General features: G+C 42.5%; 1 protein-coding gene and 2 long non-coding RNA genes across 5 annotated transcripts in view; 2 read left to right on the forward strand and 1 right to left on the reverse strand.

Moving 5' to 3' along the window:
- LOC140699438 (uncharacterized) overlaps positions 1-4,244 on the reverse strand; it is a 17,257-nt gene extending 13,013 nt beyond the window's left edge. The window contains exon 1 of one of the 2 annotated variants that reach the window (XR_012077609.1): positions 4,105-4,244. This is a non-coding gene — a long non-coding RNA (uncharacterized lncRNA). Of the gene's footprint in view, positions 1-3,078; positions 3,189-4,104 lie in introns of those variants that run through there. The other variant, XR_012077610.1, reaches the window with a different exon arrangement.
- LOC140699440 (uncharacterized) lies at positions 3,275-3,898 on the forward strand. The gene is made up of 3 exons (XR_012077612.1): positions 3,275-3,405; positions 3,585-3,643; positions 3,724-3,898. It is a non-coding gene; the product is annotated as an uncharacterized lncRNA (long non-coding RNA).
- Positions 4,037-26,449, forward strand: ENO4 (enolase 4). Of its 2 annotated transcripts, XM_006200237.4 has the most exons (14): positions 4,037-4,270; positions 6,512-6,640; positions 7,412-7,602; positions 9,362-9,507; positions 11,181-11,350; positions 11,447-11,578; positions 13,025-13,078; positions 16,109-16,165; positions 18,315-18,482; positions 20,483-20,608; positions 21,960-22,155; positions 23,689-23,756; positions 24,278-24,395; positions 26,140-26,449. In XM_006200237.4, exons 1-14 carry the CDS (start codon positions 4,106-4,108, stop codon positions 26,268-26,270), a joined length of 1,851 nt encoding a protein of 616 aa, XP_006200299.2. In that variant the 5' UTR covers positions 4,037-4,105; the 3' UTR covers positions 26,271-26,449. The 2 variants fall into 2 exon arrangements, with proteins under 2 accessions (XP_006200299.2, XP_072828062.1); XM_072971961.1 differs by lacking the exon at positions 18,315-18,482.

Here is a 26,449-nt window from a genome sequence, read left to right on the forward strand (position 1 = left end):
TTAGGAACTGTCTGACAAAGCTTAGAAATTCTTTTTGAAATGCAGATTGAAAATGGTTCATTTCCTTTATGAAGGATCTTCAATTAGCAGATAGGAATCGACTAATATGTCCTGATATTTTATCTTGAATCAGAGCTACAAAGTAGAAGAGATCCAGATGGGGAGACCCAGCTCATTGGGTCCCTGAAAAGCCCGAGGACTAAACATACACCAAGCATACCCCCAACACTGAGGAATGGCTTGCCTGTAAATGTATTTTTGGCCATTTGTACAGAGTTTCCATGAATGAAACACAAATGCCTCTCGAGGGACTACTGAATTCATAGTCACTATATATAACCACTATTACCTGGGCCATGGTAGGGGAGGGGATGTCTCAATTATTTGTTGCTGTTAAAATAGAGTGTTCATACACAAAAAGGTTTACGTAACAATGATCTAGTCCAACCCTCTTGTTTCATTGATGAGGTCCCAGAAGATCTTGGGGACAGCTGGAACCCCAATCTCAGTTTTCTAATTCCCAAAGGGTCTTTGTCCCACACCATACATCCCCTTCCAATGTGGACACCCCATTCTCTTTCTAAAGGAAGAATACGGTCCTACCCTCTCTCCCTGGATGTTCCAGAACTTTCTACATCTCCTGAGCCTTTCCTTCCCTTCATTTCCCTCCCTTCATCAACTCCCCAGTTTTCACCTTTAGTGGTTAGCAGCACTCAATCCCTTTCAAGCTCTGATGCTCTGTAAGTGCCCTCAGACATTTAGTCTCAATACAAAGGAGAAATATAGTCACCAGGGTACTAAAATAAGGAATGTGTAAAGTATATAAAATATGTACCTGCATAAATGTATTTTACAGCAAAACACTAATACTTCTAATATCTATGGAAAAGAAGAAAATTGGAATATGCATGAATAATCATTGTATTTACTCTGGATCTATATCAATAGGCTGTTAAGCCCCTAGCATACCATCTTTTCAAAATGCTTTGACATCTATTATTATCTCAGCTTATTGTCCCAACCACTGACTAGGGTGGAAGGGCTACTGAAGTAACCAATGGAACTTAAGTGACATGAAGAGAAGAAATGATATCCATTTTATTCACTGCTTTCCCCCCAGAGCCTAGAACAGTGCCTGACATATGGTATTCAATAAATATTGGTTGACTGAGTGAATGACAGAAGTAAACAGGGATGGGAGGTTTATTTATTTATTTAGCCTGCATGTAGCTTTATTTTTCTTTGAGAAGATGGAACGATCCATAAGGGAAGAACTGAGTTCCTAGAAATCTCTTTTCAGTCTTTAATTCTCCTATAACATTTGACTTAATATCCTTCCCTCAAATACTTTTCATGTATTCAAAGCTGTATAAAGAATACATTTTGGGAAAATCAGATACTACTAACACATAAAAAAAAAGATCCCATCACCTAAGGAAGACACAATTAACATGCAAATGCACATCCTTTCAGACTTTATTCTATGTATATGTACACACACACACATCTGACATAGTCCTCAAACTCTCTGCCCTAGATTCTGGGATGTGATTTTTTCTTTTTCTCTAAGTCCTCCTTGTTTGTCTCCTGCTAGAGATCCTCATCCTCCCACTATGTCCTAAATAAATTCCCTCCCCAATATTTAGGTCCTTAGTTCAAGAGGATTTTCCCTTTTTCCCCCAGAAGATTCATCTATTCTTACTCAACTTTGAATTATTTGTGGATGTCTTATATCTGTCTCTTCAGTCCTCCTTGTCCTCTGGGATATCCTCTGGGATATTTAATTAAACACATTTACTTTCAAAAGAATCTTGATATGCCTCAATGCTTCTTGATATCTCAAGCTCTACACATCTAAAACCAAACACACCATGTTCCCTCCATCAAAACCAGATCTCATTTCTGTCAACTGAAACAGAATTCTACAAGGTATCCTCGACAGCGTCATCGTTGGTTCCCGAACCACGCATCCAATCACTCAAAGGGATTTCATCCTTCCTTCCTGTTACTTCTCTCAACCTTCTCTTCCCATTGCTCCCATTACTGTTTCGGCTCTTGCATCTATGTTATTATCTGCTTTTTGTATAACCAAATACCCACCAAACCTACCCACTGCTGCCAGTTAACCTCCTACAACACCACTTCCATCTTGCCCATCCCATATTCAGAGGTTGGGGGGTGCTCCCCACTCTTACAGAGTGGTATTCCAGTTCCTTCACAATCTCACCTGACCACTTTTCCATCCTTATTTTCCCTTGTTCCTGAAAATAAACTCTCTGCTTGACTCAGTCTGGTGTACTCATTATTCACCCAACTCCAAAACATCTGATTATGAGTTAAGTGTTTATTATGTGTAAAATCCATTCATTCATTCAACAAACATTTACTGAGTGTCTGATCTGTCAGTAATGTACTGATGCTGGGGACGCAATGGTGACCAAGACAGACCAAGTTCCTGTCTTCAAGGAATTTAGAGGCCAACCGAGGGGAGACTCTGAGACATCACGGCCCCAGCCCAGGATACTTCCAGTCTTCCACTAAAATATCAAATGAGTCAAGACATCCCTAAAGGTTGAATTTTGTGGCTCTAGCTGCAAATGGGGAAGGAATTCAAAAAAAATAAAGCACTGGCCAGAATGCGAGCTGGAGTGTGGAGCGGGCCTGCTTTGATGTGGGACTCCACCGGCATTAAAGGATGGAAAGGACGGGCGTGTGAGAGAAGGGGGTCCTTCCACTTACACGGGTATGAGGAAAGGCACAATGGTGGAATTGAGACAGCAGCAACAGCACTGGCTTATTCTGAATAAAGGTTCACTCAACACCCACTCAGCAGAGCGCATGCTCTGTCCCTGTGGGGCCCCAGGCTGTCCTGTGGATGTGACGATGACTCAAACTTGGCTCCTACCATGGAGGGATTTCCATTTAGCAAAGATAAGCCAGGCCCATCATGACCTATCACGCCCCAGAAAGTGAGATCTTCCATTAGAGAACTGGAGAAAACACTGGGAGAGTTCAGGAGGTGCATGTCTGGGTTCCAATAACAGTATTTATAGAATCACATTATTTGTATATATCTACCTGCCTCTGTTGAAAGTATCTTGTTTCAAAGCGTTTTCTCACTCATGTTCTCATTTTATTCTGCCTGACTTGTGAAGCAGGCAGAGTCATTAGGATTGTGTTTCAGATGAGCAAAGTGCAGCAAGAATGTTTTAAACGGCCTGCTTAGGTCACAAACACAAACAGGCAAGAGTGGAACACGAACATCTCAGCCATTTCCTGCAGGAGTATCTAGAGCAAAGGGCGCACAGTGAGAAGTTCTATAACGGCACGTGAAACTTGGCAGGTGTTATGAAACCAAGCAGGCAGCTTGGATTTAAAAGAGCAGGACGCTGACAGCCTCTGAAGGTTCTGGAGACGTAACATGAGCCAGTAACAGTCCTCCACTCCTGCTTCTCCTCAAGTCTTGCCTGTAACACCTCACCCCATAGGCCTAACCATAACCATCCCGTAAGGTTCACCCCAAATTTTTTGGTCCCATACTGTTTTTTCCCTTCCATTGATTTCACTGCACTTATCTCCCGTAGCCGGTTCTCAACTGGACGTCGCAGTTCGCCGAGCAAGAACACTGTTCGGCTCAGGACAGGTAAACAACGAACGAATGAATGAATTCCTGGGACCTCCGCAGCTTAGTAAGGCTACCCTGAGTTCTCACAACCCTTCCAGGAGACTGGGCCGGCACGGGCAGGCCGCCGCCCGGGTGAGCTCCCGACCGCGGGGAACGAAGCGGGGAAGGCCTGACGGCCCCGAGACCCAGGGCCACCGGGAACCCGGCGCGCCCACCTGAAAACCATCGGGGAAAGTGGTGGAAAACGACGCCAGGAGGGTGCTAGTCTCAGGAGTCAAGGTGCCCAACCCCGGGGGCCAAACCCTCAGGGAGAACGAGATCGGAGGGCGAAGGAGCCTTTTCCCGGTTCTGGCTGCGGGAAGAACCCGGGCTGGCAGCCTCGCGAGATCTGGGGTCGGGATTTCTCTGCGTTGCCTAGCGACGGGGAGGACGCTCGCGGGCCCCCAGGCTAACCCCCGCTGTAGCCTTAAATCTCCTACCATGGGGGAAGAAGGCGGCGGCCGCGGCTGTGGGACCACTAGGGAGCTGCAGAAGCTGAAGCAGCAGGCGATGGAGTACTACCGGGAGAACGACGTTCCACGCAGGCTGGAAGAGCTGCTCAACTCCACCTTCTACCTCCAGCCTGCCGACGTCTACGGGCACCTGGTAGGGACCTGGGACCAGCACCCTCTTCCCTCCAGCCCCCTCCCCCCGCCCCGCGCTGCGGCAACGCCTTGCGCCTGCGCCGCAGAGTCGCGCACGCGCGCTGCCGCCGCGGGGGTCGGGGCGCGTGGTCGGGCGGAGACGCAACCCCGAAGGAAGGAAGCAGAGAGGAAACCTGGGCGAAGGAATCTCCAGTCAGAAAGTGGTGGACTGGAAGCAGCTAGAGGAAAGAGGGCTCTAGGCGGACTTGTAGCTACGGCGACAGCTCAGGGCCTGGCAGGCATCCTCGCTACCTCTGGGCGGCCTCCCCCAGCTGCCAGTTGTCTTTTTAATCACAGACCTTAATACCTCGTAGCTCAGTTTACCAACATTCAGCAGCCTCCTCTTGACCACGGGACGAACGCCTTGGCATTCGCGACGACTTGGCCTCAGCCTACACCGGGGCCTCGTACCCAGCAGGCTCCCATCGCTTCCAAGTTTCAATCGATTTTTGAACCTCTGCTCCTTGGCTTGTGCGCCCTTTTGTGCCTGGATGCCGGTCCCACCTGACCAGCTCCCAACTAAATTTCAAATTTAGATCAAAGTCTTGACCACTTCGCCCTGGACCAGTCGTCCTTCAGCGTTCTTGCAGCACTCCCTGCACGTATTAACACCCTCCCTTGGCAGCTTGTGAGCTCCTGCGGAGAGCGGGGCCTTTTCATATGGTCCTTCTAGCCCCTGTGCCAAGCGAGTGCACGATCTGGGCACATTAGCCTTAAGGAGTGGGCGGTTGAAACAAAGGCAAGCGTTTTCTCAATTCCAGATCCATAAATACTAACCAACACCTACCTTCTGGAAGGCATCGTGGTTGGAACTGGTAGGAATTTGCTCTATGGTGAGGCAATGTGACAAGACGGAGCAGAGTATGTAAATGCTGTGAAGAAGCGTGATGTATTTACAAGGTTCAAAACCACTCTTGTTGAGGCAGTGAATATAGGGGATGTTCCATGAATGTTTATTTTTCTTAGTAGTGGCCTTTACATCAAATCGGGGGTTGGGGGAGGTGTTTACTGAGTAACTTGCGCTTTGTGCTTCATGTGATTTCACGTCATTCTTAGGGCCACGGTGAGGTAAACATGATTCCTGTTTTACAAAAAAGGAACCGTGGCCCAGTGAATTTAAATGATTTTCCCAAGGGACACAGTAAATGACATTAAAAAATCAAACCAAATCTGTGTCCTTAGTACCTAGCAAAGGGCATGGTGCATATGGACACTTGAAAACTATTGGTGGAATGAATGAGTGAATGCAAGTCTGAATTCCATTCTCTTTCCACTGTCTCTTGCTGCGGGAATCCTTAAAAGTTAACTAGTCTAACTTCTTCATTTTACAAAGACACCAAGACCTTGTCTCACGGCTACTTAGTATGAAAGGTAAGACTGGAAACTTGGACTCTTGTCCCCAGTGTAAAGCTCTTCCCCGTCTGTTAGGCAGCCAGGACTTCGGTTTGCAGTGTTCTCTGGGAGCTTGTACCTGAGTTAGGGACAAAGGCCACAGATAGATGGGGTGATACATGATTGTGTGCTCAACTGGATCAGATCGCTATGTGTCTGTTAAAGGAATTCAGGGGTGGGGAAGACCCCTGTGGGCTCTAGCATCTCGGAATGTTGGCTTGGGCTTCAGAGGATGTTCAGGGATTGGACTGGCAATAAGGCAATCTCCCTTCCATTGTCTCAGTCCCTTCCTCGTTTTGGGCATCCTAATTCTCACCTGGTCTCTCCTATCAAGTCCATCGCACGTAGTGCTGCCAGAGCAATGTTCCTAATCCCAAATCTGGCCATCATTCTCTTGCTCAGAAACCTCCTGTGGTTCCCACTTGCGGGCTGAGTAAGATCAAACACGTTCCAGTGTGTGACTCATCATGCCTGCCCCTCCCTTGGGTAATAGGCTTATCCCGCCCCGCCTCCTCCACGCAGGCCCACTTACTTTCCCATAAAGCCTGAAGTTTCCCACTTCTCCCCCTTTGCTTATCCTGTTCCCTCTTCCTGAAGTATCTGCTCCATCTCCCCCTTGTCTGCCTCTTGAAATACTTCACAACCTCCAGTATTCAATGCAAATGGCAGTTTTTCTATGCTTCTCTACATGTTAGAGGACTTCAGGGATGGGAAACTATTTCTAGTAGAAACTAAACTAAATGTGAATGACTTTTTAAAGATAAATTCAATGTGGTATTGTGATTTTTGTGTTTTTTTGTGTGTGTCAAAGGCAAACTGCTTTTCGAAACTTGCAAAGCCTCCCACCATATGCAGAGTAGTGGGGAAAAATGTACTGGATGGACTGGGGCTTCCAACCCTACAAGTGGAAATATTCTGCACCGTTCAAAATTTTCCCAAGGTAGGAGGTAGCTTAAATGTGTTCTCCACTGTATCCTGGCTCCACTGCTTATATTGGCATTTATTATCTAAACTGTGGAAAATTAATGTTTTGAAATTCAGTGTTTATGAAATACATGCACACTATTTGTAGGTAGTCGTGTACACAAAGCGTGTTATACACTGTACCATGATGGCTTTATTAGGTTTAAATGTACTATTGGTACAGACGTGGCTTGCTAACTTAAAGATGACCTAAGATGGAGAAAAGGCAAACATAGTTTTAGAAATCTGACGTTATTAATGTGATGAGTTCTATAAATCTGCAGATAGGTTTATAGACTCATATATCTATATATAGACCTATATAGTTTTATAGGATTTATAGGTATGTAGACTGGTCTGCATAAAGAAAAATTCATTTTTGTAATTCTGATAATCCATTTTAACTATTACGTATTTGTTGTTACAAGTAATTTTGCTGCAGTCTCTGGGAGAAAAATAATTATGACTGATTCTGTGTCCCTTTAGCTATTTATTGAAGTGATAAAAATGAAGTTTAGTGTAAGGTTTTTATAAGGGTATTTTAACAAGGTAATAATTTTAAACGTTCCTTGAAGTTAGGTCCCACAGTATTTCAATAGCTATAAAAATATCTCAAAGAAAATTATAGATTCTCATTTTCTCTTTGAAAGGTGGTAAAATATCATCTACCTCAAAAGCTGGGTACATTCAGTATCCTATTTCCTGTAAAAGGGAGGGAAAATGCAGAACATGTTTGTATTGTTTTCAGAACATATGTTCTGTGGTGATCTCAACTCACTTCGAAGTCCATGAGAACGCTTTACCCGAGCTAGTTGAAGCGGAGAACATAGAGAGGTCGGAGGCCGTCAGCACGGCCGTGCGGTGGGTCAACGAAACCATCACCCAGGAGCTTCGAGGGATGGCACCCTCCAGCCAGGCCGAGGTGGACCAGGTGCTCAGGTAAATCTCACACCTTGACCTGTAAGTGTCCAGTATAACTATGTACTTCTTTTCTTTCCATTTTACCTGCCAATAATAAAACAGGTCTGTTGTATCTACAGGGTACAGTTAGGAAGTCGATTAAGAAGCATATGCTAAAGCAGCAAAATTTAGCTTAAAATGTTGTTTTTCTTCTGAAAACCCTGGTTATTAACATTCTACTGTGTAAGGCTATGTAAGGCTTTTTGGCCTCTATTTATGCATAGAGCTGTCACAGGACTCAGTGAAAAATTTCTCAGGAAAAGGATTAAGTTAAGAATCCAGATTACGTCCTTTCCGTCTCCCCACCTCCTCGTGTGCCTCCCATGAGGGTCTTTTATCCTTTTATATCGTCACAAGGGGTGCTTACATTCTGACCTCCAGACACAACCAAGTCTTCCAGGTTTTGCCTGTATGTTGACCCTAAAATGTGAAAACCAGAGAAGTGTTTAAGAGGGGCTCTATGATTATTGTCAACGCCCAGCCAAGTTTGGCTTACCATCACCTCTCCTCTTGTGCAGGTCCAATGCCACAGCCCTCTTGGCCAAAGAAGGTTAACTGGATTCTCTTTCTCTAAGCTTCATCGCTTGCTTAATTGTGCAGAGCATCACATTTTCATTTGCCTCAGAGCTGGAGCATGACCTTATAAAAAAAACGTTTTTGAATAGTTTTTGATTGTCTTAGACTTTCTGAATGCTACTCTACTTATTCCTTTGTGTGTGTGTGTGTGTGTGTGTGTGTGTGTGTGTGTGTGTGCGTGTGTGCCTGTTACTTGCTGTTAACGTAGCGTTAGTTTTTTCTACCAGGCTTTCTGTCATTCCTTCTATTTCATTTCTTTTTTCCCTGGAGTTTCCCTTCCCCAAACCTCCCATGTTGTCTGGTTCCTCTTTAGGCCAACTACAGATCTCTTCCTTGTTCTTCTGTTTCCTGGATCCCATATCTCCTCTTTCTTGAATTGCTAGGTTACATCCTTTAAAAGTAAGGATGAGAAAGGGTATTTGGGATGTAAATTTTTAAACTTCTTACATGTGTGGGAATGTCAGCACTTTGCCTTCATGGTTGACAATTTAGCTGAGTATAGAATTTTTATTTGAAATCAATTTCTTTCAGTACTTTAAAGTCCCTGCCCCACCAGCATCTGATGCAAATCTGATTCCCCTGTCTTTTTTTTTTTTTGCTTACTTTTTATTGTTGTTGTTTTGTCTTGTTTTTTGTTTGTTTTTTGTCTACAGAGGTTTTTAGCTCTGGGGAGCTGAAATTTTATGTAGATGTACCTAAGTTGGATTTCCTGGTTTTTTTTTTTATCTGTTCACCTTAAGCATGTCCCTCAAAAAAAAAAAAAAAAGAAAGAAAGAAAAGGAAGTCCCCACATAGTGCTATACATTTTACTGTCTATTTTTGCCTTTTTCTTCTGATGGTCATTTATTCAAAAAGAAAATCCAATAGCCCGTAATCAAATTTAATCTAAAAATTTTACTTTTAAAAATAACAAGCAGGGCTCAAATAATTTTAAAGTCTTGAAACATTTATTTCCAAGCCAAAATAAATTTCAGTTCTTGAACACAGTTTTATAACAGCATCATTTTTTTAGTCTTGGAAACTGAAGCTGATTTGTTGTTAGGTAGATTAAAAAGCAGAGTTAACTATTGAAACATATTGGGGTCAGCACTAAAACATGACCAAAATTATAAGTAATATTCCTAAATAAGTCATTGTAAAGCCGTATTTTCTTCCCATAAAGGACATTCTTTGAAAATAAAGTACAAGAAGATAAGGAGAGAAAAGAATCGGAAAAGAGCCTGGAAGACTCAGCAGTGCCTGTATCTTCACCTCTAACACCACCAGCACCTCCTCCACCTCCAACCAAAAAAAAGGGACAAAAACAAGGTCGGTGGCTTCTCATCTTGCAGAACCTTTAGTAACAAATGTGGAGGAAGAAAAGTGGAACCTTGGACTGCCTTTCCGAGTTAGAGTCTCTCTGCTGGAGACCTAGGTTGGGTCCCCACCAGATACCATGCATCATCCTCCATGCCTCTTCCTTGCTTGTGGTTACTATGTTGGATAGGCATGGTTTTACCTCATCCCACCATCCTTTTTTATTTGTAAGATAAAAATATTTGTTACCCAGTGGAGAGAACTCACTAAACAAAGTGCACTGAACAGTGGCAATGCCCAAGGCAGGAAAGGGGAGGGTGGCACAGGAGACCTTCAACTGCTCCTCAAAATTTCCATTAGCTCATCAGAAAGCCTCTTTCATATCCTTTGATGTGGATAACCAACATTCTGTCTGTCCTAGTTTCTCAGTCTCACTTTCTCATTTCTCAGTCTCCTATTAATAAAAATTGTCTTGGAAAACTGCTATTTTAGGGCAGATAATTGAAGTTATCACAGCCCTTTGCTCCATGCCTTCTAACATATTGCTAACCTCAGCCCTGCCAGTATGTTAACTCTGGAGCTGCTGCTTGTGTTGTAGCAGTGTTTTGGACGTCTGTCCACCTAGAACACGCTCCTTAAGGGCTTGAATCGTGCCTCATTTAGTTTAGCACAATGCTGGGCACAAACCAAACACTGCATAAGTGTGGGTTCCACTGAATAAGAAAGCACTAGAAGCAGGGATCAAGGAAACCACAGAGACAAGATTTCTTATTTCATAGATTCAGATGCTGAGGCCCAGAGAGGGGAGGAGAGTTGTCCACGGCAAGAGAGTCATGTTCGACCTTTCTCCTCTTGGCAGGGTAGGGGTGGCCACTACAGGTAGAGACCTCTAATGGATGTTCGGTTGGTGGCTGCTGCTGACTGATAGAACTTGGAATGTAGGAAGGGAAGAAGTAGGAGGGGATAAATTTGCTAACCATTTAATGTCTTAGGTGCTTACATATCTTATTCCACTTATCTTACCTGCTGAGTCAGATCAGCAGCTGTGGGGAAGGAGAGGACAGGAGGGACACTAGAGATTTATTATGGACACCATGGTACCCGATCAGACTGGATGGCTGTGAATATGTGATAGTGAAAGGTGGGTAAGGATTCTGGGTGGACGGTTATATCTGGAAGGAACTTCTAATAGAAAAAGGCATCTGTCTGGGGTTGGCAAGAAGGATAACTAGTTAGATATACACATGTTCAACATGAAGTTGGGTGTGCAAGAGCTGTGACAGAACATAGGAAAACAAAGGGTTTGATATTCAAAGACTGTCCAAATCCTCCCTTCATTCACTTTCTGTTAGATATTGGGCAAGTCTCTTAACCTAAGTCCCAGGTTACTTATTCGTGAGATAACAATATCTTCACGTACGATTGTTGAAGGAGTTAATACTGAATGTTCTAAAATTCCTTAGGCAGAATCCATGACTCAGGATCATTTGAGCATTAGGGAGTAGAAAGTAAAATCAAACAGAAACTTCTCAGGAGTTGATGGAGAATGTATTCTTCCCAGCCTCACTTTTCAACTTTTCTTTTTTGGGGCCTTCACATCTATAAGTAAAGCATTTAAAAAATATAGTTTTATCATAGTCAAAACTTCGTAAAAAGTAATCTTTTATGAATTTTTTTTTCTTCAGGGAGGAAGGATACCTTTACAGAAAAACCAATTCTACCTCCAGAACCTGGCGAACCGGTACTCTGCGGCAGCATGGCCATTGGGGCTGTGTCACTTGCTGTTGCCAAAACCAGCGCCATGCTGGACAGTAATCCTCTCTACTTAAATATTGCGTTACTGAAGCACCAGCAGGTTAGCACCCGTCATATTCCATTGCCAGGACCCATGAGTTTCTCAGGACGGATGAACCATGTTTCTCAGTTCCCCTTGCTTTCCTTCTATTTTCAGGAACAGCCAGCAAAGCTAACTGTACCTCTGCTGATGGTGTCTCTGGTCAGCTGTGGGAAGTCCTCACCTGGGAAGCTGAATTTAATGAAAGAAGTGATTTGTATACCCCATCCTGGATTAACAGCTAAACAAGTACCTTAACATTATCTCAAACTCCTTTTTCTAAAAAAAAAAAAAAAGCTTCATCGTGGCTGAGTTTTTAGTGTATGCCCCCAAGGTTTATAACACCAAGGGAGAGGGAATTAAATATGCAATGAGAAAGATATATTTTAGGAAATTAGGGAAGTGGGAAGAAAATACGACCGCAGACAAAAGGGAACCACGTGTAGACCACCTTGGATCTCTGACTCACGCTAGTGACTCACAGAGTGGCCATGGGTGAGTAAGTTCACAGGCCTTGGTGCTGGAAGGTGTTATTTGGGGCAATTGGGATACCTTTATTTACTCGTCTGTGTACTATGGCTGCAACAAGCGACAGCTGGCACTTCCATAGCAGCCCATTCTGTGAAGTAGGAACTCCAGGACCCAGCAGATTGCCTGGCACGTAAGACAGGGTTAGTACATGTTTATGGAATACGGTATGAATGAATCTTAAGTGGCATCTTTACTACTCAGAGGTTTGCTAGTGTCTAGTTGTTCTTCAGTGGTGTAAGTGAGCCAGTGTGCCTCCTTGAATCTACATGAAATATTCTACCAATTAGGCATTAGAGAGAACGAAACACTTGTGTTCTGCAGTGGATGTTTTCAGAAAAAGTGCAGAAAATTTCATTCCCTCTGATAACACACTGAGTGATATTTTATCTTAGCAACTGAAAGTCATTTTTGTTTTTAAATCTCAAGATGATTTCTTTATGGTAAAGAATTCTATTTTAAGGAGAGTAGTCATTACCACACTTTTATTGATTTTGGGAGACTAGGATTTACATCCGGCTCACCATCTGTCAGATCATGTTCAGATCCTGGCGCCAGGCTCTTTTCTTCAGTTCATATCTGTCGTGCTATTTGGGTACCAGAGCATTTGGCACGCCGTTCTTTATCTGTCTCCGTATGCAGATACCCCCCACATCGGAATACACTTTTCTACTTTCTAAGTGACAGTGGATTTATACTAATTCAAACACTGTCATGCAGAATCCCTTAGTGACCTGTGACATGTACTGCAAGGAGGTTGGTCAGGAGACGGTGAAAAAAGAGGAAGTTAACTTGATCCAACCAACTGAACCAATCAGTTCTGAACAAAGAAGAGAGGATAATGAGGAAGAAGAGCCTCTCATTCATATTCAATCAAAAATGGAGGGTTGAAGATTAACATTCAGTCTTCTGATTTTGTAGACCACATGTCATTCACTAATCAGGAAGCCTTATCAAAGACCCTAGGAATATTCTGAGTTAGAAATAGCCATGTGTGTTATATATATATTTTTTTAAATCTCAAGATGATTTCTCTATGATAATTCTTTTTTAAGAAGAGTAGTCATTACCTCACTTTTATTGATTTTGGAAGACTAGGATTTTTTATATTTTTATATTTAAATTCTAGACTGCAGTTGTGGAAGATGATGGTTATTCTACTTACAGGGTGTGGAGATGCTTCTGGAAATTCAGAAACATATTAACAGAACAATTGAAATGGTATGTAAAGAGAATCTGTAGTTATCTAATTACTGGCACTTACCTTCTAGTGTCCAAATTACAGTTCCCTATGGAATAAAATCAATATTGTTATTGATATGAAAATATATTGTTGCTTTGGGTTTCCCATATAAGCCAAGTTTATATATCCCCTCACTGGCTACAGATTCAGTTTCTAATGGAACTTAATCTCAGTTTGATTTCTGAGGCAGCTGGCTCTGTGCTAAGATTATCCCTTAAGATTTACAAAGAAAGAAAGGCTTTGGCCACCAGTTGCTTATAATGGTTAAGGCCCAGACTCTTGTGCCTGCTTACAACCCTGGTGTTGGGCAAACAAGCATCCCTGGCTGAGCAGCCCTTAAACGGGAAGTCACAGAGGCAGGATGGGGCCGCTGTATGACTCTCTGGTTGTTCCATCGGATGCTAACAGGGGCAGCATGCAGTGACTTGGTGGGGCTGAGGGATCCAATCCTCGCCTCGGGGGCTTTTAAATTTTATTTATTTGAAAAGTACTTTTATTTTGAAATAATATTGCATCTTACAGAAAAGCTGCAGAGATAGTGCAGAGAGTTCTCAAATACCCCTCACTCAGTTTTCCCCAAGGTTAACATGATACAGTATGTTTACAACAGGATATATTATATGATATATGTGATACGTTATTTATAACATGATATGGTACATTTATCAAAACTGAAAATCCAAAATGCTACATTTATGTTAACTAAACCCAAGACTTTATCCAGATTTCATTGATTTCTCCTTGAATGTCCTTTTTCTGTTCTAGGATCGTATTCAGAATCCCACATTCATTTAGTGTGAGGCTTTTAAACTACATGATCAGAAAGCACTAGCTCATTTTCCAACAGAACAGGGACCGAGATATAATCTGAGTAGGATAAGAAGGGACTTTGGTTCCAATGCTGTCTGGCCAGCAGAGTCTGTAACTGCAGGCAGGGCACACCAGCCCCTCCCCTGTCATGACAGGGGAGGGTGGCTGGGGCCCAGGCCATACAATTGATTAAAATTGCTTTAAGCACCAGTCTGGAGCCAGTTTCCAGGGGTGCTTTTTAGGAGGCCAGCTTCTTTGTGGGGGACTTAGACTTGGACAGGTTAACTCTGACCTTGCACTGTTCTTTGGCCCTTTCTAGCTGTGTGACCTCGGGCCAGTTATATAACCTCTCTGCCTCAGGTTCCTCATCTATAAAATGGGTATGATAAATTGTGCGGAGTAAAGGAGCTGAATATATGCAGCATGCTCAGAGCGGGAGCTAACATAGCAGTGAGCAATCCATGGTGGTGACAGTTGTCAGAGCAGGTGGAGGAAATCAGGATATTTGAGCTTTCAGCAATCATCCTGACTTTCAGATTTTTAATTATACAATTGATTTTTAATTAAATGAGTAGCTCTCTGAATGTTCTTGTGAAAATCAAATACTGATAGAGCTACTCACCCCCAGTCCCTGTACTAACTCCCCCTCAGTTACCACACATACAAATATAGTGTGTGTTTTGTGTTTAAAATCATATAAAATTCTGCACAGATCACTATGCAAATTGCTTTGTATCTTTGCACTTTTAATATAAGTGTTCATCTTTTGCTGACACGTAAGAATTCTTTGTCTAATAAAGGCTTCAGTCCTTTCTCTGTGTTTATACTTGTTTTACTCTGTCATGTTTCATTATCTTATGGAGTCTTAGGGATTTTTTTTCTTTTTCAATTTTCACTTAGTGAAATGCATCAATATGTTCTTTTAGGGCAGTGGTTCTCAATGGGGAGTGATTTTGCCCAAGGGGCATTTGACAATGCCCAGAGACATTCTGGGTTGTCCCAACTTGGAGGGCAGGGCTCTGCTGGCATCTGGAAAGCTGAGCTCAGGGACGCTGCTGTACATCCTACAAAGGATTATCCAGCTGAAGTATCAAGAGTGCCAGGGCTGAAAAACTACTTTAAGGCTTTTTCTTTTTTGCTCTCAGGCTTCTTCAGGGAGGCCAGGCTCCCTCAGCTCTGGGCCACAAATTCGCTGCTTTTTAGACAGAGGGTTCAGCACTCCCATAAAACCCGCAAGTGTCAGCTTGTTCAGAGTCCCCTTCTGTGACTCTTGCACAAGGAAGTCCTCTTGCTCTGTACTCCCCATCCCCCCTCCCTCCTTCCTGGTTGCCGTGTCTGCCTTGCTGGACCTCAGCTCCCCAAGGCAGTGCTCCTATGTGTCTTGTCCATCACTGTCTGGCACATCACTGCCTGGCACATTGATTAGCTTCCTGTGTTATTTTTTGCCAGAGTTCAGCTGGCTCCATAATGAAAAGAAGCAGGATAACTTCTGTATTTGCATATATTTGAGTGTGAATCATGCTGATTCTTGACACACATGCCCCAGTTTATAGAGCCAGTAAATATCAGGCATTAAAGTGCATCCTTTAAAAGGCTAAGTCCTTGCTGCAGCATGCTGTCAACACCCCCAAACTGGGAATGTCTCTTTGGTAATTCTCTTTCCTTTTTATGTCAAAAGACGGTACACACATCAGAGTCACCAGATTTGATGACCTTTAGCTGTTTCCAGAAGTCAAACCCACCCTGCCGGAGAAGTGTTTGTACCATGAGAATATTTAAAACAATCTGTTGAGCCTTTAAAGGCGTTATTCCTTAAGGACAAGGAGGGGGACTTAGTATCCTTCTGTAAAAAAGAGAGTTCTTGTACACAGCGGGAGTCAGGACATCATGAGCGAATAATTATTCATATAAGTAGAAATGCATGAATATGCTTATTCATACCCTATGCGTGTGATTAGAGGCAGAGTGTACAGATGAACTAAAGTGACCATGGGCCTGAATTTGAGAAATAGTTTGAGGTTTATGAAATTAGAGAGTGGCTGGCATCATCCGTGTGTTTGTGTGTGTGTGTGTGTATGTGTGTGTGTGGCAGTGTGACCGGCTGGGCAGTGGACAGGCGTGAGGACCTGAAGCTCGGCTTACTGCCACAGACATGTCTGAAAATCCCAAGTGATATGTATTTGTCTTCTGTCCCACAGCCCCCTCCTCCAAAAACAGAGACAAAAAAAGGTCACAATGGAGGCAAAAGAAGTCAAGTAAGTAAATATGTTTGTTTGCCACGCTACTCTGTAACAGTTCGCTTACCTGTTTCCTGCCCCTTTTCCTCTCCCATAGGCTTTTTGCTCCAGGACCCGAGTTAACGTAGATGGAAATTAGATGGTGATACTGCTCCAAGAGCACTAAGCCAGGCCACCCCCAGAGCTGAAATGTCATTCTGCCCCCGCCTCTCTGGCAGCAGGCTTCTAGGCCAGCACTGCCCGCAGTTGTCCAGCCAGCTGGAATCTCAGAGAGCGTGGGAGGCACTTACGATGGGATACACAGGGACACACACATCGCACGTACAGTAGGAGTACGTGGGAAGCCCTCTAGGTGAAGTGTTGGGGAACACAGATCTCTCTCATAAGTAGCTCAAAGGCATATGGGATGTTCTGGATTTTAATTTGACTACTGCCGAGGAAAGAAAGAAAAGGCACAAGAAGTAGCCGTTTTCTTTCATCTGGTCCCCAAAAGGCACTGAGGCACCATTTCAGATGAACCATTGCCGGAGCTCAGACTTTGCCCGGAGAGTTAGGCAGATGAGCCACGTGGCTGCGGAGCCTCGGGAGACCAGCTGCACTTGATCAGTCCATCACTCTGGGGATCGTGGGTGCTCTGACAGATACCCCTGAATTTTTAGCACTATAGTTAGAACAACCAGCAAGAACCTCGGAGGTGCTGCCGGTGGACGGGGGTTGCTCACGTGTGCGATATTTGCTCTGATAAGCCTGCAATCCCTGCGCTGACGTGAGGGCCTCCAGGGTCTGTTGAAGTCATCAGCAAGAGGGCTCGTAAAGGATAAAAATAAGTTCCCCCTCCAACTTGGGAGGGAGAAGAGAAATGTGTGAATAGAAACAGCAGTAAGTAAAATCCTTGACAGGTGTGTGTACTGGAATGAGCACAACATGGCACCATTAGACCTTGTAAGAGAGGTGGGGGCTGGTGAACAGGTAGCCAGATCTCAGCGCTGTTCCCTTTATCCCAGCACGTTGTCTGATGTGTTCTGAGAAACTTGGACCAAGATCAGCCCTTCCCGAGATCAGCTTTAGTAGGTTTTTTCCCCCCATTGGAAACATGCTAGATGGTAGATTCTAGAGAGGCAGCCATACCAGAATTAGAGGCATGGACTCCAGCTAAACTACCTGGATTAAAACCTGTTCCAAGTTACTTAACGCTCTCTTTATTAAATAGGGACAGTAATAGTACCTGCTTCATGGGATTGATGTAAGGAGTAAAGGTATTGGCTTTATTTAAAGTGTTTAGATTAGTACCCAGCATTTAGTAAGCACCAAATAAGTGATGCTTTCATAGTTTTGAAGGCTCTGTCATGAAACTCCTACGTTGATACACAAAAATTTCCCCAACCATTCCTTTGCTAAATAAAAGTTTCCTTTCATTGACATTAAAAATGTCAGATGGTTCTTATAATTAACTAGTACTATCAGGAATAAAAATGGGATATTTATACCTAGTTTCATGTTTGCTTTCGAGTATGGTACACACACACATACACGCACACACACAACTTACTGCCATTGCTTTAACTTATGTTATAATCGCATAGTGACAGTTCATGAGGCACATCAAGACTGACTTTGCAGTCAAAGCATATGGCTGCCTTTCCCTGAGGTCATTTGGGTGCTCCAGTTTTCTTCCACTGTAATCCATCCTCAGTGCTGCATCCTTTTGGCTAAAGTCTTCAATCTTTTTAAAAATAAAACCTTTCCTGAAGCAGAGTTCCATTTTTAACAGTTATATTCTTCTAAAGGAAAATGGAACATAGGGAAGAGGAGGTTTGGAGGAAGAAGACAGTTAGGGGCAGGTAGGCAGACCTTTATAGCGACACAGTCACCAAGCTGGTGGTTACGGCTCAGGTTAGTCCATGTGCAGTGGTAGAGCCATGGGCAACTAGAGAGAGAAAAGTGTGTTCTCAGGTCAAACTTGAAAACCTAGAGAGTAAGAAAATCATCTCCAGATACTGTAGGACAGTCATCCGCCCAGATGAGTGGGAACTAGGGGCGGGATAAATCGAGAATCAGAGGGACCTCATCTTTGGAGACTGGTCTGGTTGTAAGCTGCCAACCACTGGAAGCTCCAAGAATCTTACTGTGCTGTATTTACATACATGATCTTCTTTTGATCTTGCAGCAGCCAATCACTGGCAAGATGTCCCATCTTGGCTGTTTAACCATTAATTATGACACCACAGAGCAGCCACTGCTTCTAATACAAGGGATCTGTGCGAACCTAGGGCTGGAAATGGGAACAAATCTGCATTTAGCCATCAACTGTGCTGCGCACGAGCTGATGGACTATGTAAGTTTCCACTCCAGAACATTTACTTTTTGTTGAAGTCCCATTATTTTAAAATTAGAACTCAAGAGAAGAGCCTATGTGTATAATTTCCAAACAAATCCTGTTTTTAAAATTAGTATCATATGACTGGTCAAATATAAATGGAGTTGAGAAAGCCAAGTTAGCTAATGACCAGGCAATAATATAACCATGTAACTCTAAAAATTTAACAGAAAATGTCATAATAATTATGTATAGGAATTCTGTAGTAAAAGTGACTAAAATGGATTGCTTACATTGCAATTGTGAGAGCTATGGAAAAATAATTTAACAAACTGGTGTTCTACTGAGTATGTTCATTTGGTTGGTGGATGCCTAGTTGGTCAAGCATGAAAAGTGGCTCATTTGTAACCATGACTTGAGAAGCCCTTCTAGACACATGGTTCTTGACGTTTCTGCTGGTGACTTACTTTTTAAATATAAAAATACTTCCAAGTTACTGAAGTTTATAGAGAATAATTAATAATAGTAATTAAAGTAAAACTCAGGGGACATGACTGAATAGGATTCCACTTTAACTTGCAATTCTAACTTTTAACTTCAAAGGAAATCTTAAACAGTATATAAGAACCCTAAGTTTCAGCTGACTTCTAAAAGTTTTTACTTTTCTAAAAAAACTAAATGCATAAAGGGATGTTTAATGTAATTTCTTATTCTTCACATAATGATTGGTTCCTAGGCACACCATTAAGAAAAATAATTATATGTTTTCATCAGCAGCGTATATCAAGAACTATGAATGTGCTGACTGCTAGTGCTAATTAAAATGGGTATTTATTGCTTATGTTCACTAAAACACATTAGCTTGATATCGGATAATTCTTACAATGTTAGTTCAAAGTCATTAGCATTTCCTGTTTAACAAGATAGGATTGTAAAAGTTTTGTGGTGTAGAAACTAAAAGTTCTTGCTGCTTTTTAATGTGAAAAAAGGTATAAAATCTTTTCAGTTATAGACTTCTTAGGAAGCTGCTTAATTCCAATGTAATACATTCTGCTAGGAGCAATAGGAAGGCATAGAACCAAAGAGCCATTCTAGTCCATTCCACTTCCCTCCCAGTACCTAACTATCCCAGCTGCCAGCCCTGCGCACAGACTCGGCGTGGACATAATGGTGCTGGTGTTGCAGACTACGCCAGATCTTCCAGCTCTGTGTAATTCTATCCTTAACGACGTGGGGGCTTTCCAGACTTCAAATGAATGGGTTGCACTAGAACTCCACTTTCAAAACAATATTGTTACTACCAGAACTTGCATGCTTGCCTTCGGTCTCTTTACATTTCATATTGGTGGTTAGTATCTCAGAAGCCTGGCCCTGCGTTCAAATTTTAGAATATTCACAGCTAAAAAAAAAATAAGCAATTTGTTCACTATGAGGTGAAAGATGGAGATGCCAGTGAGTAGGCAGGTTTGCATTGCTGTTCTGTGTATGAATTTATGTTATTGCTCATCACTCAAGCAGCTAGGTATCTGGCACCATGTCATAAAGCTTAAGAAAGAAATTATTCCCTTCCTACTCTGTACTCGTTTTTTGTGCCACAAGGCTTCATCTGAAGTCAGTGGGAAGAGCTCTGTGGGGCATAGAGAGGAATGCTGACTTGATTTTGCCAGTTTAAGATATTTAAAGTAAAATACATAGATTTCTTTTCTTTTAAACTGTATTTTAGTTTTTCCTTCCAGTTTTAAATTTTCTTAATTTTAGTTTTTATTTTTATTTTTATTTTTAAATGAGGTTTGTTTGTTTGTTTATTTAATGGAGGTACTGGGGATTGAACCCAGGATGCTAAACATGCACTCTACCACCAAACTATATACCCTATCCCCCCAAATGCATAGATTTCTCATGTGAATGTGGCCTGAAAATGTTTGTAATCTTTTATATGAAATGAATGAAAATGGATTTAATGTTTGAAGAATTCATCATTTATTCTTTATTTTAATATCTTCCTTACACTTAATCAGAGTAAAGGAAAGTATGAAGTGATGATGGGAACCTACAAAAATGCAGCTGAGATGGTTGACCTGTATGTGGATCTGATCAACAAGTTCCCTTCGATTATTGCCTTAATTGATCCTTTCAGGAAGGAGGTAACAGGATTCACCTTGAATTTTATAGTAAAACAGAATAAAATCTCATTCTTTTGCATCTGTAGATTTGAAATGTGTTGTAATTTGGACTGGGCCTGAGTTGCTTTATTTTAGCATTGGTGAGAAAAGGCACTTACTAAACAAATGAACAGCAGAAGCACAGTTACACAGGCGTGTGCCTGCCTGCAGATGAAACAAGCACTCGCGGCACCCAGGAGTGTACCTGCGTGTTTACAGGCCACCTAACCGACGGCCGGCGAGCCCGCTGTGCTGGCTGGTGCTTCCATTGGTTAATCACATGCCATTCTCAAGTGCTCACGGAAACAGGACTTCAACTAGGCCAAATGTTTCCTAACCTAAATCCAGCTACGACACATACATTAAAGTTACAAAACCACATTTTAAAAAAGTTTTTGAGAGGTTGAGGTTTTCTGATCTGTTCAAACTAATGCATCTGACAAGGGTTGTTTATGTGCCCATTGAAGGACGATCTCTCTCCCTAACCAGCTTAAACTTCAAAACTTTACATTCTTGATTTTGAGAATTCGCGAACCATTAGCTATAGTGGGCAGATATCCTCTTTGAGATAACGCAGCTATTTCAATTTGGGGGACAAGAAGTGTGCTGGATCTTAGAGCCCCAGGCTCTCTCTGTCCCATCTTTCCTTTCGCGGCCTGGGATACACCCCAGCACCCATGCAAGGTGCTGACTCATCCCAGTTCTTGAATCTTGCCAGACCTATCTTCTGCTGCTTGTCCTGAGGCTCTGGCCACAGCTCTTTTTAATGTGATAAGATGCCCCTATATAGTCTACTGGTAGGACAGGTTGAAATCTGGTACAGTGGTTGGGAGACTTTGTATATTACTATTTAAATAACAAGCATTTCACTTCATTTGGTGGTCTCACCAATAAAAAAATAAGGATGTGGACAATGAGGGTCTACAGCCCTGCAGGCTTATTTCTTTCAGCTGTCTTTTTACCAGAAGTAATATTAAAATCTGAGCAGCTGGTCATTAGCAGCACTATAGATAACACAGTGGGAGGGAATAGCCTGTGTTTGAAGGACATCAGAATCAATGTGGAGAATAGCATTTAATGTAGGTTAACATTTTTTATTCGCTAGGTCTTTTGGCTCAAGTTTAATCACTTTAAGTTTCTGTTCCATGAAGCTTGTTAATTTGTGTGGCTTTGGTATAGGCACCATTTAGCAACAAATGCAAAAAACCCCCCAAAAACCTGTTTTGTGTATCTCCAAAAGATGTATAACTAATTATGTGCTATATGATCCCTGTCATTTTGTAATGATTCTAATTAACACATTATAATGATCGATTCTTAAATATTCACCCAGGACTCTGAACAGTGGGACAGCATCTACAATGCTCTTGGTTCCAGGTGTTACATAATTGCAGGAACTGCATCCAAAAGCATTCCTAAACTTCTAGAGGATGGGAACGTCAGTGTCCTCAGACAGAGTGGGCTCATCATAAAACACACGAATCAAACCACGGTGTCTGACTTGGTGGAAATAACCAATCTTATGGACAGTAAGTAAAAGTATAGGTCTGACAGACTCATAATGAACTTAACTTGGTCATACAAGAAGCCAAAAATATGCAGTATTATCGGTTAATAAAAAGCATGGAATAACTCTTGGAAGGGAAAAAAAACCCCAACTATCTAAGAAAGATTTGGTGCTAGAAAACAAAACGCAGCTTATTACTGATTCACTTGTTAATGTTCCAATGACGGCCCCATCCAGGAGCTCATCCCCTTTGGGGGTGGAGGGGGTGCTACCGCTGCCCTCTCAGCTTCACACAACACTGTAGTGATTTTTTTAATCACCCCCACACTGGCTTTTTTTCAGTTCCTCCAAAGTTTTATCAAAATCTTTACAACCTTGAGGTGATTGAAAAGCTGTTCTTTCAGCCTAGAATGCTTTTGCCCTGTACTGTTTAGTTTGCTGACTGCTCTTGCTCCTTCAGGTCTTTTTGCCTTAAATGAAACCCCTTCAGGTATCTATGCCTTCTCTGACCTCCCCCACCCCTCGCTGGTTGCTCTGAACCTTTGTCATCCTGTATTTTTCAGTTGTAGTACTGGCCACAGTAACGTGTACCACTGTTTAATGTCTGGTGTCCTCCACTGGACTGTAAATTCCCATGAGCTGGTGGGAGTCTTGTTCACTTACGCACAGAGCCTGAAACCTGAATATTGTGAGTGGGTCTCAGGAACCAGGCTGGCTAGTCTCAGACCTGGAGCAGGACTCAGAGCACAACTGGCAGCCAGGGGCTGGGCTGGTGCCAGGGGCTGGAATGAAACGCTTGTAGTCCCGGAGTCTGCAGGCTGCCCCAGTCCAGGGCCCAGCAGAGTGGCTTGCGGGGGTGGGGGTGTGGGCAGCCCCAGGCCTGGCCTTTCCTCCGGGACCACCCCGCGGCGGTCAGTCTGTCATTCACTCCAGATCGCCGCTGTGCTCCTGCCTCTGAAACACAACACTGTCACCACAGGAAGAACTTGGGCAAATTTGAAGGGTTTTGAGATCCTCAAGTGATTGATTAAATACTATCAAGACTGGTCTTCTAAATCAACATTCAGAGCAACAGATTCCTTTGAATAAAATGTCACATGATGAATTGTGACATCCATTATTTAGGCATATCAGCTCCCCACGTGCCCTTGCACTTACCATGTATTTTGACTGAAAGATGCACAGTTTTCGACACTGAACATGGATGACCTTGAACCGCGTCTTATAGCTGTGGTCTTAGAAATGTGCCCATCTAATTTGAACACTTTTCCTCTTTGTTAGTAATAATGGTGCCTCTTACAATTTATGTTAGCTTAACTTTGAAGAAACATGGCATCCATTTAGTATTTACCATCTCAACTACTGGAGAAGGGCAAACAGATAAAACAGGGTAATAAAAATGCAAATGTTTGGATTAGAATTCTCAGGTGGTCAAATAATTGACTCTTCACAATTTTAAATCTCTGGCAAATTTTAAATTTTGATCCCAGAGGCTCATTTATTTGCTGATTGTTTCCACACCTTCTAACACTGAAAAGAATTCCTCTGTTTGTAGGTAAGAAGCACGTCGCTGTCTTTGGAAGTACAGAAGGAGAGTCGTCCGATGACAGCCTTGTCGATTTGGTAAGTGCTAAAAACCGGTCAATTGCACAACTGCCAAAACACTGCTTTTATCACCAATTGGTATTTCAGAGAAATGCAGTCTTTGGCAGAGAAAGTCATGTAATCTTTTATGAAATAGACTTGCTTCCTCCCAGACAGCTACCTCTTGCAAAGAGCTAATCTTTGAACTTTTAAAAAGAAGAAAAATTGAAGTCCTGGGGAAATGATGAGCACACTTAAATGACTGGGTGTGTATTTGCAATCTTACCTCCTAAAACGAAGTGAGAAAGGCCAGAATGTTCTCAGATAAAATCAGCATGCTTACCTGACTGGTAGGGCATCTGATGTATAGTCACACCATCTCTTTACCCTTGACACTCTCAGCTTCTGAGCAGGCCACTTGACTTACGTGAAGATGAGAAATTAACTTACGATAGAGAAACCACAACGGCACACAGAGGCAGTGTCCTTTCTCCTTAAAGAACTGTTTGTATTTTAGCAAAATATGACTCCATTTAAAGTAAGTGTTCCCCGTCCTTCAGGCTGTTGGACTTGGTGTTCGGTTTATCAAGTTGGGAGGTCTTTCTCGCGGCGAGCGGGTGACTAAGTACAACCGCCTGTTTGCTATAGAGGAAGAACTTGTCCAGAATGGAACACTGGGTACGTGCTGCTTTCTTGCTTTGTTTTCACTAAGCCATGAATAAGAGAACAAAGACTGGAAGGTGGGGAATAGAAGGCTCTCGGCAGGAGGGCAGGGGAATCCAAAGACGATAAATAAGTGCTGACAAAACTAGGATGGCATCTGCCACAATGTGGATTGCCTTCTTAATGGGTTATCTGTTTACCTGACTGTTTAAAACTCTCGCCCTTCTTCTTGACGAACGGGCTGTGTGATGCTTTTCAACAGAATTAATTGATTGGAATTTCCAAGCCTACCTTTTGTTATGGTCCAAATTATACTTAAGGGTTCTCTGCACAGCACATGAAAGTTAAAGGTCGATGTTTCCCTGGGGCTTCTTGGCAACAACTCGTTTTACTTAAGACAAATAGCACATTAATTTAATGTACCTTGGAAAGGCTGTGGTCTCAAGAGAAATGAACCAATCATTTATGACGTCAGATTGTGTAAGTCTGCATGGGTAGAAGCACCTTGGGTACTGGCTAGCTGGAAACACCCTAAATATGCATTTTCACTCTTTATATATTACTGACTGGGATAGCCAAAACACAGCGTATAAAGACATTCTAAAGAGACCAGTAGTTGTCTGTGTAATTCTAAAACTATTCTGTATTTAAAAATAGAATTGATATACTGAAAAAAGTATGTTATTTAAGTAGTGCTGACACTTACATACTATAAATGAAATCTATTCAGTGAGACGTGTCATAGAATGTATTGTGGAACATATGCCAATTATTGGACATGAAAGCAAGGAAGGGGTCCTACTCTGTGACTCAGTGTAGGTATTTTTAAAAAGTAAAGAGACCAATAGAAATACAATTTAAAGTGTGTCAGGTTTAACAGATGTAACGACCTTGAAACACATCCTAAGATTTATAGAAAAAAAAGATATAATTTGGAGACTGTTTCTGAGTCATGTAAGGGCAGTCAGAAGTTAGTTTGTACTGTTTAGTGTTAACATGTCCACATGAGGGCTTACTTTTTCAAACAGGTAAAACTACATTGTTCCTACATAACATCTGATAATTTTTTAATTTTATCCTGGCTTATGGAAGCTTTAGATTCCTTAAATGACCTATCATATTTCCAGCCAGACTTCACCACAAGGGAAACAGCTGCTTCAGGGCATCAAAAAGGACTCTGGTGACCGGAGGCCCAGCCCCTCCCTGGTGACAGCGCAGGCCCCCAAGCATTCCGGAATGGATTAACAGATTAATGAGGATTCCTCTGACATTGGCGGTGGTCAGTAGATGTGAAGGGGGTCCAAAAACTGGAAAAACAGATCGCTCCACTGAGGGACCGAGTAAGAAATCCTGGTAGAAGCTTGGCCACTGAAACACCATCACTGTTTACGTGGACCTGCCTGGAAGCGTCTAAGTCCACAGCAGTTTATCCTGGAATAGTTAGTTGGCAACGGTCTGTCTTGACAAAGAGAAGTTCATCTTTCTCTTACCATTTGCTGCTAAGACTGCCCAAAGTCCACTGCACATCAGATGTTCCAAAATGTTGTCTAAGGGCGCAGTGCAGACTGAACAAAACAAGTGTTGCAGTTAATGTGGAACCAGCGACAGGTCCACTCTCAGGTGGTTGTAGAAGCCTTTCATATAGGGATGACACCTCTGGACAGTTCTGAAGATGATTTCCTTTAAATCACGTAACAAATAACATCAAAATCGGCACCACTGGATTAGACAATATACTTTATTGTTTTTTTTTTAATAGGTTTCAATGAAGAACACACATTTTTCTACTTGAGTGAGGAAGATGAAAAGGCTGCCGTGGCTGATGAGATGCCCGGGCCCCCGGGGCGCATCTTCCCCACAGAAGTCGTGGAGGAATCAGTCAAAACATGAGCACGCTCTGGACAAGGCTGCACACTCCCCCGCCTACAGCCGCACCGCTGCTGTGATGAGACTGGTAGCTCTGAAGTATGTCTTCATTTTGGTTTTGCTCTAAAACTTCACTAACTTATGCGCTTTTTTCTTCTTTTAATTTCACTGGTGAAATACAGATAGTATTTTGCCGAAAATTA

Source organism: Vicugna pacos, chromosome 11 (assembly GCF_048564905.1).
Source record: "Vicugna pacos chromosome 11, VicPac4, whole genome shotgun sequence".
Taxonomy (NCBI): domain Eukaryota; kingdom Metazoa; phylum Chordata; class Mammalia; order Artiodactyla; family Camelidae; genus Vicugna; species Vicugna pacos.